The 13,154-nt window shown below is 39.3% G+C and overlaps 1 protein-coding gene across 1 annotated transcript in view; it reads left to right on the top strand.

Annotated features, from left to right (window-relative positions):
* The first annotated feature begins 11,953 nt into the window (after positions 1-11,953).
* Positions 11,954-13,154, top strand: part of LOC148951650 (clarin-3-like) — a 32,895-nt gene continuing 31,694 nt past the window's right edge. The window contains exon 1 of the mRNA XM_089090410.1: positions 11,954-12,242. Within this exon, the coding sequence (XP_088946536.1) occupies positions 12,008-12,242 (235 nt within the window). The 5' untranslated portion in view covers positions 11,954-12,007. The remainder of the gene's footprint in view (positions 12,243-13,154) is intronic.

Genomic DNA, 13,154 nt, shown 5'->3' with positions numbered 1-13,154 from the left:
TCCCAGGGCATAACTTACAACCCTTGCCCTGAGGGCGGGGGGGGGGGGGTTGTCATCCTGAAAGACCTAATTTCCAGAACTTTCAACTACGTTGAACAAAATGGCTCTGAAAATTTTGATGGGCTGTGTTTGGGGGAATGGTGGGCGTGAGAGAGGGGTTAGTTACCCTACAATCACTTTTGACTGTTGAAAAGGGCACTAGCCCTCTCAATTTCAAATTGAATGAGTCCCTTTTGAAGTTTGTACGACAACTCCATCTATAAAAACCTTATATGCCCCCAGGGGATAACTTACAACCTTTGCCCTGGGGGGTTTGGCATCCCTAAATACATAATTTCCAGAACGTTCAACTACGTTAAACAAAATGCCTATCTCTAAACTTTGATTGAATATGTTTGGGGAAATGGTGGGTGTGAGAGGGGGGTTAATTACTCTTCACTCACTTTCGACTATTAAAAAGGGCAATTTCAATTTCCAATCAAATGAGCCCTTTTTGAAATTTCTACAACAACTTTCTAAATAAACCTTATATGCCCCCAGGGAATAGCTTACAACCCTTGCCCTGAGGGCTCTGACGGGTTTCTGATCCTAAAAGACCTAATTTCCAGAAATTTCCAGAACTCAACTACGTTGAATAAAATGGATGGCTCAAAATTTTTATTGGATGTTTTATGGGAAATGGTGGGCGTGGAAGGGGTGTTAGTTGCCTTCCAATCACTTTCGACCATTAAAAAGGGCAAAAGCCACTCCAATTTCCAATTGAATGAGCCCTTTTCGAAGTTTCTACGACAACTCTTTCGATACGAAGTGCCCTGGTCTAAAGGAAAAAAAAAATAATACATTGTGCCAACATCGTTCTTATATGCCCCCAGTGCATAACTTACAACCCCTGCCCTAAGGGTTGCGGGGGAGCTCAAAAACATAATTTCTATGTAGAAATCAACTACGATGAACAGAATGGCTATCTCAAAATTTTAATTGGACGTGTTTGGGGAAATTGTGGGCATGGAAGGGGTTTTAGTTGACTTCCAATTATTTTTAATTATTAAAAATGGTACGAGCCATTTCAATTTCCAATTGATTGAGCTCTTTTTCAAGTTTCTACGACAACTCCTTCGATAGGAAGTGCCTTGGTATGGAAAAAAAAAATAGATAATACATTGTGCCAACATCATTGCGCTGCCTATGATTGGTCTTTAATTAAAAAGGAATTTTTCTCTCTCCGTCACTCAGAACTCATTCGAAGTGGTTAAAGGTATTATTTTAAAGATATCATGAAGTGTTATTGTCACAGCAAAATCGGTTATAAGGTCAGTGAAGCCATTGGACATTCCTTTATGATTTGCGGTAATGTCAATGGGATCGTATACAAATAATTTTGCCTTTTGTCTTATTTCTGGGGTTTTAGAATACACCATTATGAATATCACACAAAATAAAAACTTCTTGAGGGTCATATAATTGTGATAATTTATTTTGGAGTCGTTAACGTTTTAAACAATAAACTCTAAACTATTCGCAGGCAATGCGCTATGAAATGAGAAGGGCGAAGTTCGTAAAAACGAAAGTTGTTTTGAAAAAAGGCTGATGCAAAGGGGAATAGAAAGAAGAAAGCTGGTAAAGGAAGAATACAAGGAACATATATAAATTATCAAAAGCTAAGTTGTACGTAAACTATCATGATAAACGCACTACAATAATGGATTCTCTGCATGGGCGGAGTTTGGCTTCAAGAAATTTTAAAGTTCTTAGTAACATTAGATCACAGTTTAACGGGTTTTCTCACTTTATGTCGCCTTAAACTCGGCAATGCTTGTACAAGAGAAGTAATAACAGTGTAAACTCTTAAAAATAAATTTCAGTCTTGACTTGACTTACTTGACTTATATCCCATCCGGCCTCTTTGGCTGTATTGGGTAGTCCCCGAAGCCACGCCACGCCGACATGACGGCGGCGAATGTTTGATTTAGTATCGGCGGCGGCGCCGAATTTTTTTTGGCGGCGCGCCACGGTGCGCTGATTTTTCTGATTAAAAATAATAATAAAATTTCCACTTTACCAAGCACGTTCAACCTCGATTTTAGTAAGGATTTTTAAATGGTTGGCTAAAAACATACAAGAACAATATGACAAAACAGGAATTTGTTGGGCCGTGCGGAAAGTGTTTATGTTCACCGTCGATCAGACCAAGTAGAATTCTCATTTTTATCCACTAGACCCAGGGAAACCTATGTTGTGTTTATGTTTTACATAGCATTGTTCCTATAAAATCCTGTGTTTAATCATGTTCTTCTAAATAATAATTTGGTATAATTTGCGTGTAACTTTAAAAGTTTGAAGCTCAAACATCTCTCGTTCGTCAAATACATACGAAAATGAAGTGAAAAAAAAAATAACAACATCAAAAAAACATTTTATACAAATCAGATACCATGGCTTAACAACACCAACAATTATAATTCAGCGGTTGCATAACTTCAGTTACAATTGATGTAACAATAGTGAGTTTGTTTACTCTGCTTGCAGCCATTGATCTTTTTGCAGTCACTATCAGTCCTGTCGTGCTTAAAAGCGGTTTAGCTGGGGTACTTATAGCTGTTACAGCCAGAACTTGACGAGCGTAGACTGCCACTCGCGGGGTTTAATACTAGCGTTGGGCCTTGGGGTCCCAAAGAATGCCGCAAGTATTCTTTTCCTTTGTAACTGCTGAAATCAGTTGTTTTTAAATAAGGGGGAACACACTTGTACCTTTACCATAGGGCTCCTGCGCCCTATACTACAGGAGGAACTAAACTGCATCTTTACCCTCTTTTCTTATCAACAAGGAATAACCCTCCAAAATTCTTTTCTGAAAGAAGTGGTCAAGTTATAACGTTTCAAGTCAAAGTTTAAGGCTACTTCAACTTCAATGTGCTCTGCTAACTGTGCAAAAAAAATGTAATTCATTTCTATAGATATATTTCTATACTAGCTCTAGATAATCTACCAAGCGGGAAACTACCACAAATCAGCATCGATAAATAAATGAAACTCAAAATGGACAGAAATTACAATAAATAACTGAGTCAAACTCAAAACGAGTAGAAATTAACATAAGTTGGGCTCAAAACCCCTATGCCTTCCCAAGGCCAGAACATAATTTTCACTTTGCTGAAAAAATATAAATGTTTTTACTTTTATAACTTTAATAAATCAAACAATATTAACATTTTGACTTCTAAATATCAGTATATGTATACTAAAATAACAATACATATTCATTTGTATTTTTTTCAGTCAAGTGCAAATTATGTTCTGGCCTTGAGAAGGCATAGGGATATTGAGCCAAAATTATATTAATTTCCGCTTTTTTTGATTTTGACTCGGTTATTTATTGTAATTTCTGCTCGTTTTGGGTTTCATTTAATTATCGATGCTGATTTGTGGTAGTTTCACGCTTGGTAGATTGTTTGATTTTATTTTTGCTCATTTTTGTTTAATGGAGTTCTTTTCTTTTCTTTGAAAAACTTATTTAGTGGAAACAGTTTTTTTTTATTAATTTCTGTTCGTTTTATATTGACATAGTCTTTTCAGGGAAAAAGAAAATAATACATTAAATCTTTTCGTTTTTTAAGAATTTATAGTTTGGCCTGCTATTTGTATGCTGGAAAAAAAATTCAGCAACATTTAAAAACATAGACCCTTTTAAAAATCTGGACACAAATAGTAGTGTTTAATTTAGTTTCATACCTCCTCTAGTTGACCTGAAATGGAAAACTTGATAACATTCGCAAAAAAATTTGTTTACTTTCTTTGATAGCTTGAATACATTTATACTATTTTGATTTGGTCAAATTATAAGAGCAGAAGCAGCCCGGAAAGTTTGAACATAATACCCTCATTCGTCCTTGGGATAATGCTGAAATTCCTTATTGGAAGTTAGCATTAACACCGTGCATTTTTATTTAATCTTAAAGCAACATTTAATTTTTAAACATAAAGGCAAATTGGAGGGTGGGCGTGGGAGGGGGATTAGTTTCCCTTCAATCACTTTCGACTATTAAAAAGGACATCAGCCCTTTCTATTTTCAATCGAATGAGCCCTTTTCGAAGTTCCTACGACAACTCCTTCGATACGAAGTGCCCGACTGGCAAGTCAGTTAACAGTGAGCTAAAAATACCCAAGCCTGACGGATCTCAAATGAGCGCTTCAGACGTAAACGAGTTCTTTGCTGGCATTTGTACCACCTACCCCTCAATTACAGAGGCCGAACTGGTTGATCTCTTAGTTGATTGTGAAACTGACGAAATAAAACAGTTTACCGAATTTGCTGTTTTTAAAGAACTTCAAAAACTAAAACCGAATTTATCTTCCTACCCTGGTGAGTTGCCGGTCAAAATTATTTGCGAATATGCCTTGTTTTTAGCCAGACCATTGGCATCGATCATCAATCAGGGCTTCAGTGAACAAACCTTTCCCGATGCTTGGAAGCGAGCCTATGTCCGCGGAATACCCAAAGTTAAAGGACCTAAGACATGTGATCAGTTAAGACCTATTTCGATCACTCCGAACTTTGCTAAAGTTGCAGAATCTTTCATATACCGTGAACTTCTCACGGACATTTCACTGTCACTTGACCCCTTCCAGTATGGTTGCCTGAAGGGATGCAGCACGTCTGTTTATTTAGTACGGCTTTATCACCTAGTAGTTGAATGGTTGGAGTTTGGAAGCTCGTTTGTAGATTTACTTCTGGTAGACTACCGAAAGGCATTTGATTTGATTAAGCACCCTCTTGCCGCCCAGAATCTCAAGTCAATGGGTGCCTGTAAGCACATCCTCCAATTAGTAGTTGATTTCTTACGTCACAGGTATCAAAAAGTGAACGCCCTTTTTCCCGGTGATATTGAATCGGAATGGGTGGAAATTACATTTGGCGCCCCACAAGGTACCAAATTAGCAGCTCTTCTTTTCCTGGCTGTTATCAACTGTGTACTTTCTGACTTTGACGATCGTTTTAAATTCGTCGATGATTTGTCTGCGCTTCTTAAATACCACGTAAAGGATTCGCAAGCTGTAGCCCAGTTTGACTCAAATTTTTTCGATTAGTTTAAATCACAATGTACTGCGAACAATCTTTAAATTAATGAGAATAAATCACAGGTTTCGAGGTTCATCCCATTTAAACGCAATTTTACCTACCCCGCGACTTCGTTCCCTTCTGCTTCGTGTGCGACTATCTTGGGTTTCACCTTTAGTGTGGACTGTTCTTTCTCTATTCATGTACAAGAGCTGGTTAAGAAGGGACATTATGCTATGCGGATACTGGTGGCGATGCGCCGCCTAGGTTTTCCAGTGTATCAGCTGAAAACAGCGTACCTCACTTTTATTTGACCCATCCTTGAATATGCGTGTCCCGTCTGGGGCCCACAATTTCCTCATATAGATTACTTAAGTGATGATTTGGAGGGGATCCAGAAACGAGCTGTAAAGATCATTCTTTGCGAAAAATATGTAGATTACAGCTCCGCTCTGAAGTCACTTGAAATACCAAGCCTTCGTGATCGCCGTTTTCAGCTTATGATTCGTTTTGACCAGTTTTTATTGTCTAGTGCTGCACATAGGACAATATTACCACCTAAAAAGCCTGTCCTCGCAAATACCAGGAGCAATAGAACACTTATGCCCGTCTCGTGCCGCACAAACAGACTTAGTAACTCCTTTGTTCCTTTTTCGTAAAAAAGTTTTCATGTAAAAAACAGCGCCTTTTAGTGCATTTTTTTTAATGTGTCTATGACAGCTGTTTTCATTAAAATGATTCTGATTCTGATTCTGGTCTAAACAACAACAACAACAAAAAATGATACATTATACCCACATCGATCTCTACTATAAAAATGTCAAGCCTTCCAATTACTTTCGATTATTAAAAAGGGCACTAGGCTTTTCGATTTCCAATCGAATGATCCCTTTTATAGTTTCTACGACAACGCTTTCTATAAGCACCGTATATACCCCAGGGCGTAAATTCCAACCCTTACTCGAAGGGCTGTGTGAGGGATTGTAATCCTCAAAGACCCATTTTCCGGAATTTTTAACTGCGTTGAACAAAATTGCTATTTCAAAATTTTGATTGTATAGGTTTCGAAAATCGGTGAGTGCGGAAGGGGTGTTAGCTGCTTTCCAATCACTTTCGACTATTAAAACGGGCAATAGCCACTCCAATCTCTAATTGCATGAGCCCTTTTCGAAGTTTTTACGACAACTTCTTCGATATGAAGCGCCCTGGTCTAAAGGAAAAAATAATAAATAATACATTGTGCCAACATCGTTCTTAGATACCCCAAGGGCATAACTACAAAACCCTTGCCCTAAGGGTTGTGGGGGAGTAACCTCCTCAAAAAGAATATTGTTTATCTGAAAATCCATTACGTTGAACAAACAGGCTATCTCAGAAATTTGATTTGATGTGTCTGGGGAAATAATGGGTATAAAAGGGGTGTTATTTGCATTTCGATTATTGCTAACCATTAAAACTGGCATAGGCTATTCTAGGGTCCAGTTGAATTTGCTTTTTTTGAAGTTTCTATAATAACTCCTTCGATATGAAGTGCCCTGGTATGGAAAAAAAAATACATTGTACCAACATAGTTCTTTACTTAGGTAGCTCGATTGCGCTGCCTATGATAACATCCTAAATTGCCTAATGCTCTTTTACCTACCTCTTTTCATCCGAAAATTCAGAAAGAAAAATGAACAGAATTTTAAAGTGGAAGGTAGAATTTTTGTTTCAAGAAAAATTTCTTCTTTTCCTTCCTACGAACTGATATACATGGCGAGCCCAAGAGGAAAGTATTTATCTTTAAGAAACAGATCAGCCGGGATGACGGTTGAAGCCCGGAGGTCGATATTGATAAACAAAAAAAGAGAGAAAAAAAACAAAACAAAAACGGCGGCGTATTAATGACGCCGCGAGCTACCGTTTTTTTCGGCGGCGAGCCGCCGACTTTTCGGCGCGGCTTCGGGGTCTAGTATTGGGGCTTCTTCTCTTCTCACTAGTCGTTGGATATGGCGATGGGGTTCAGTTAAATCTGGTGTTAGACGAAGGAGTTGGAGGAGGTTCTGGTCGTTGAAGTTGTATCATCTCTTGCGAGGTTGGCCAAGAGGTCGTGCGCCATGTACCCTTCCTTCAAATGTGATTTTTGGGAATTGATGTGATCCTAATCGTTGGATATGACCAAGCCAGTGGAGTTGCTGACTTCTAATTCGGTTAGGTAGCTCGATTGCGCTGCCTATGATAACATCCTGAATTGCCTAATGCTCTTTTACCTACCTCTTTTCATCCGAAAAATCAGAAAGAAAAATGAACAGAATTTTAAAGTGGAAGGTAGAATTTTTGTTTCAAGAAAAATTTCTTCTTCTCCTTCCTACGAACCGATATACATGGCGAGCCCAAGAGGAAAGTATTTATCTTTAAGAAACAGATCTGCCGGGATGACTGTTGAAGCCCGGAGGTCGATATTGATAACCAAAAAAGAGAGAGAAAAACAAAAACGGCGGCGTATTAGTGACGCCGCGCGCTACCGTTTTTTTTTGCGGCGAGCCGCCGACTTTTCGGCGCGGCTTCGGGGTCTAGTATTGGGGCTTCTTCTCTTCTCACTAGTCGTTAGATATGGTGATGGGGTTCAGTTAAATCTGGTGCTAGACGAAGGAGTTGGGGGAGGTTCTGGTCGTTGAAGTTGTATCATCTCTTGCGAGGTTGGCCAAGAGGTCGTGCGCCATGTACCCTTCCTTCAAATGTGATTTTTGGGAGTTGATGTGATGCTAATTGTTGGATATGACCAAGCCAGCGGAGTTGCTGACTTCTAATTCGGTTAGGTAGCTCGATTGCGCTGCCTATGATAACATCCTGAATTGCCTAATGCTCTTTTACCTACCTCTTTTCATCCGAAAAATCAGAAAGAAAAATGAACAGAATTTTAAAGTGGAAGGTAGAATTTTTGTTTCAAGAAGAATTTCTTCTTCTCCTTCCTACGAACCGATATACATGGCGAGCCCAAGAGGAAAGTATTTATCTTTAAGAAACAGATCTGCCGGGATGACTGTTGAAGCCCGGAGGTCGATATTGATAACCAAAAAAGAGAGAGAAAAACAAAAACGGCGGCGTATTAGTGACGCCGCGAGCTACCGTTTTTTTCGGCGGCGAGCCGCCGACTTTTCGGCGCGGCTTCGGGGTCTAGTATTGGGGCTTCTTCTCTTCTCACTAGTCGTTGGATATGACGATGGGGCTCAGTTAAATCTGGTGCTAGACGAAGGAGTTGGGGGAGGTTCTGGCCATTGAAGTTGTATCATCTCTTGCGAGGTTGGCCAAGAGGTCGTGCGCCATGTACCCTTCCTTCAAATGTGATTTTTGGGAGTTGATGTGATAATAATCGCTGGATATGACCAAGCCAGCGGAGTTTCTGACTTCTAATTCGGTCCATGATAGTGCATGTGCAGTGGAGAAATTTACAAGGGTCTTCATGGTAGACTCGGTCAGTGTTAGTAATTCCGTGGTATGTGGCGGAGGAATTTTATTTCAAATGCGGAGATTTGACGTCTATCATCAGCTTTAATTGACCAAGTTTCACATGCATACATATGGGGTTTATGAGGGATCAATGGGGATTATGAGAGAGTTAAAGAGTCGGGCCTTCAGTGATTTGATAGTAATTTACTTATCGAAATTGATGGTAGGCTCTTAAAGCTCCTGGTTGAAAGGCCAAATCTACGCCTAATCGGTTTTGAGCAATCGTTATTAGAGGTTAAAAGACTGCCGCGTTAAACGAAAGATTCTGTATTTTCAATTTGCTGTCCTTTTATGGTTTGCTGTATGACTCTGAATGCAGAGTCTCTAGATACCCGCATAACTTTCTTTTTGGCTGTGTTGATTGACAACCATCCCGAGGGCTTCAGTTGCTGACACTAGCCTGTTTGTGTCTGTTTGGAGGAGATGTCTATGTCTATTTGTTTTCACGATGTCGTCTGCGTACGCTGATTTTTTGACAAATTTCCCTCCAATGGATGCGCCGTCTGTGGTTTTAGAGAGTGAAAAGGCTGCATTTAGAAACAGATGAGGAGATAGGAGGCAGCCCTGAAGAACACCTGCTGACGCCTGGAATTCTTTTGACAATCCCTCGGGTGTCTATAGTAGATCGATCTCTTCGGAAGTAGGTCTGATATTCCTCTAAGATGAGGTCAGTCAGGGGTTTTAGTCGGTTAAGTAGGATTTTCGTGAGGATCTTCATCGGTTGGGTTGTCATGCTTATTGGTCTGTATTTATTACGGCCGCCTTTTCCGTCCTTTCTGCAAAGGGGGACAATCGTGGCTTTCGCCGAAGATCTGCGGAAGTGGCCCGTTTCCCAGATGCCTATTGTGAATGTATGATGTCTATCAGTTCTTCTGGGCCCGACTTAAATATCTTTGACTGGATACCAACCGGGCCATGGGTTTTGTTTGTCTTCAGGGATTGTGTAACTGGAACTACCTCTTCTCGTAATGGTGGTGGACTTGGATCTACTGGGTACTCCGGAAATTGAAAAGATAGTAGGATAAATGGATCAGGGGTTATTGTGGGGTTCAGTTCCTGGAAAAAGTAATCCTAGAAGCGTTCACGCCTCTCCTCAGAATCTGTGATGAGTTGTCAATGTTTATCTAACAAGGTTTTTGCTGCCACGGATTTCTTTTCTGACGCCCCCGTACTTTTTTCAGTATGTAGTGACTGTCACCTTTTTAAAGGCGTCTTCGCATTCATGGCACTTGTCGTTGACGTATTAGTAGAGAGCCTGCCATATTTTATTCCTCTACTAGATTGTTTAGCCTCTTGTATTCGTCCTGGATTTTTCGTTCTTGTTTGTTGGTGTGGTTACCATTCAATTTTATCAACAATCTTACCCTAGAGGACCCCTGTGTATGGCGCCAGACAGCTTAATATGGTGAAGCTTTCATTTGAAGGAACTAAACTCCAAATGAAGTTCATTTGAAATTGTTGTTTTTTTTAATCAATAAGTTCTTAATTTTTGCAGACGAAAGGCGCTGCCAAATTTACCTAAGTTACTTTTGCTTCTTTATTTTTACAGTTGGACGTGATCTGTGAAAATGAAGTTATGTCGTATTAGGTATTACGGTATTTTCACACCTCTGACAAAAGTTTGGCACTGCCCTAAAATCCCAATAAAGTAACCTAAAAAAAAAGAAAATCATGGTTTTAAGGCATGAATAGACCTAAAATGGGTCTAGGGTGAAATTTATTTTGATTTCTTTGATACTTTAAAGTTGGAAACATGCTCTTTGACTCCGCCCAAAAAGCTAATTTTTTATTACAGTGTGGCACTTTACCTTTCTACCACTTAAAGGCTCGCTCAGTGGGTTTTGGTTCTCTGCCTGGACAGAAACTATAACATAAATATTCAACATTAGCGACAATTTGGTTCAGAAAGGGGACATATCACAGCGTGGAAAGGGAATTTCCCTTGAATATAGCTTTGAGAAGCTCTACGAAGAGACGGAGAGCTGCATTCAAGTCAACGGCAAACGGAGCATGATATTCGGTATCAAAACCCCGTAACTTTTCAACTTCATCATAGACTATGTCATGACACGAACTACAAATCGCATGCCCTTCCGTCTGCGGTTTGGGGATGCAAATTTATAACGCGTCCGTAAGCTCAGTCCTGCTCTATGCAGCAGAAACATGGCCCTTTAAGTTGACAACCCTCAATATGATAGACGTCTGCCAGATGAAAAAGCTTCGTCTGTTTGAAGGACTTCGATGAGATGATTTTGTGAGTAACGCAAGCCTACTTACACACACCTCCTAAGTGCCGTTCTCCATCCAGATAGCACAGCTCACTCTCAGGTGGTTCGGACACTTCCTGCTTGTGCCGACGACAGCCCAAGCCCGAATAATCTATGATTTTGACCCAAAAGCTCATGCCTGGTCCCGCCCAAGAGGCAGACCCTGGACCAGGTGGAAGGATAGTCTCAATAAATTCCTGGAGATGCTCAACATTGCTGTCGACGAGGCCCCAATCTTAGCACCAAACCGGTCAGCCTGGAGGAGCAGAGTTGCGACGCTCTCTAGGCCGCCCCCAACAAGGTAGGAGCCCTAAGTCAAGTCACAGGAATTGCTTCAGTTGCTACCAAAGCATAAATATTAAAGAAAGTGGAGTCATGAAGAAAGGTATGTGACTGATGTGCCTAAAAATCTGTAATGGAGAGTATAGGAATTTTCGCTACTGTTTAATATTTATGCTGTGAAAGAAACCGTAGTTAATGAACTTTACCAAAACGTTGTTGGAATTTTCCCTCTTTCCTTAGGTACCTGCTGGAACACTTTCTTTGGGGTCGCTAGCGGCTCATTAACATATGCTCAATACATACGCATAATGCATAGTTTTGTGTACTATGTGGCATACGCATTTAATCACGCTAAGTAGGACTATTTGACTGGATCATTGGGGAGTAAATCCTGTTTTATCAATGCAAATTATTCGGATTTTTCGTACTGTAATATCATGTTATAGCAATGGATGTGGTCACTTTTAAAATTTTCCTACCCACGAAGGGAATTTTATTCCCTAGACCTCCATAAATTTATTATTTTTAATTTGCTAAAATTTAGCAGATATATTGATAAAGTGGATAAGGCAGATATATTGATAAAGTAAAGCATCTTACTACCATCAGACCCAAAATGCCTTCAATAAGTTGGAGTGTTTTTCTTTTAGCTAGTATTTTTCTTTTTTCTAGTATCTTTTTATTTATAAATCAGAAACTAGTATCTTTCTATTACTTTGAAGCAAATGGAAGCTATTAAACTGAGATTTTTGATAAACTTCCCATCATTTATTAGAACATAGTAAATAGCCTTATCAGTGATTCACCAAGATCGACATTCCTAAAAATTTTCGCTCTCTCTTTGAATCAATATAGTTCTGTGTGAGATAAGGGATATTATGGGTGGAAATTTTGACAGTTGAATATTAGAATATGGCTAAATCCGTTAAACCAACGTATTTAAAACGAAAAGGGATTTTAATTGCTTCGTCTTTCATTAGTGGATTAGCAGTTTGTTTTCTCATCTCTGCTTTAGCAACAGACTTTTGGATTACTTGCGGAGAAGACAGAGGGAGTGAGGGATACGCAAACGTTCACTACGGTCTGTTCAAAGGGAGGAAAGATATAAAAATCAATATTTTGGTAGCTTCTAGCTATGACATATTTAGTAAGTCAGTTCTTCATTTTTGACAAAAAGGTATTCACTAAACTCTTTTGTATAAACAAAAGACATGACAAATTAGATTATATGCTTTTATCGACTTTTTTTTTTATTAACGGGCTTTAAGAAATAGGCACCTTAGCTAGCCTTTTTTAGGCTTTTACCACTAGTCCCCATCTGCTGCGTTTTTCAAAATACCGCAACGATCTTCGGATTGCCGTCAATTTTTTACCAGCCTTTTGCAGAGAACGCAAAGAGCCGTGCTTTGAAGTTTTCCAACCATGCGAGAACACGTGCACAGGAACGAGATAAATAACTGATTTTTCAATTGTTTATATGCTATAACCCATAAACTGTTGTAATAATAGAAAGTTTAGCAGCATCAAGCGGATTGAAATTCTGTATAAAGGTAGTTGCGATTTTGCCGGATCATACATGCTATTTCCCGGTACTAGGCTGATTTCCCCCTGGAAATCCCCCCAGAAATTTCCCGCGGATAATATCACCTGGAAAATTCCCTTCCCCGGGGAAAATTTTCCCCGCAGGTAAGTACTCCCAGAAAATTCTCTTACGTGTAGAATTGAGTAGCCAAGGGGAATGCATGACAAATAAAAAGAAGTAAAAAAAAGGGATTTTTGTAATATCCTATTTATTATTCCAACTTTTAGGTAGAATATCTAGTGTAAAATATCCTGCATTATTTATTTTTATTTCTTTTAATATTTTTTTATTATGTTTTTGGTGGTCGGCCGTTGAGTTACCATAGAAAGGTGAGACAAAGGCTAAAGATAATAATTTGGAAATATGAGATTAGAGACATACAAAGTTTTTCATCTCATTACAATTCATTCTATGTGTTCAAACACCAAAGGCGTGGAATCATCAGATTTGCTTGAAAGCCTTTTAGAAGACCATACT

The sequence above is a fragment of the Artemia sp. Qi Xiang Cuo genome, chromosome 6, assembly GCF_049724085.1.
Source record: "Artemia sp. Qi Xiang Cuo chromosome 6, ASM4972408v1, whole genome shotgun sequence".
Lineage (NCBI taxonomy): Eukaryota > Metazoa > Arthropoda > Branchiopoda > Anostraca > Artemiidae > Artemia > Artemia sp. Qi Xiang Cuo.
The sequence above is the reverse complement of the archived record's forward strand: the minus strand, read 5'-3'. Positions and strand labels throughout refer to the sequence as shown.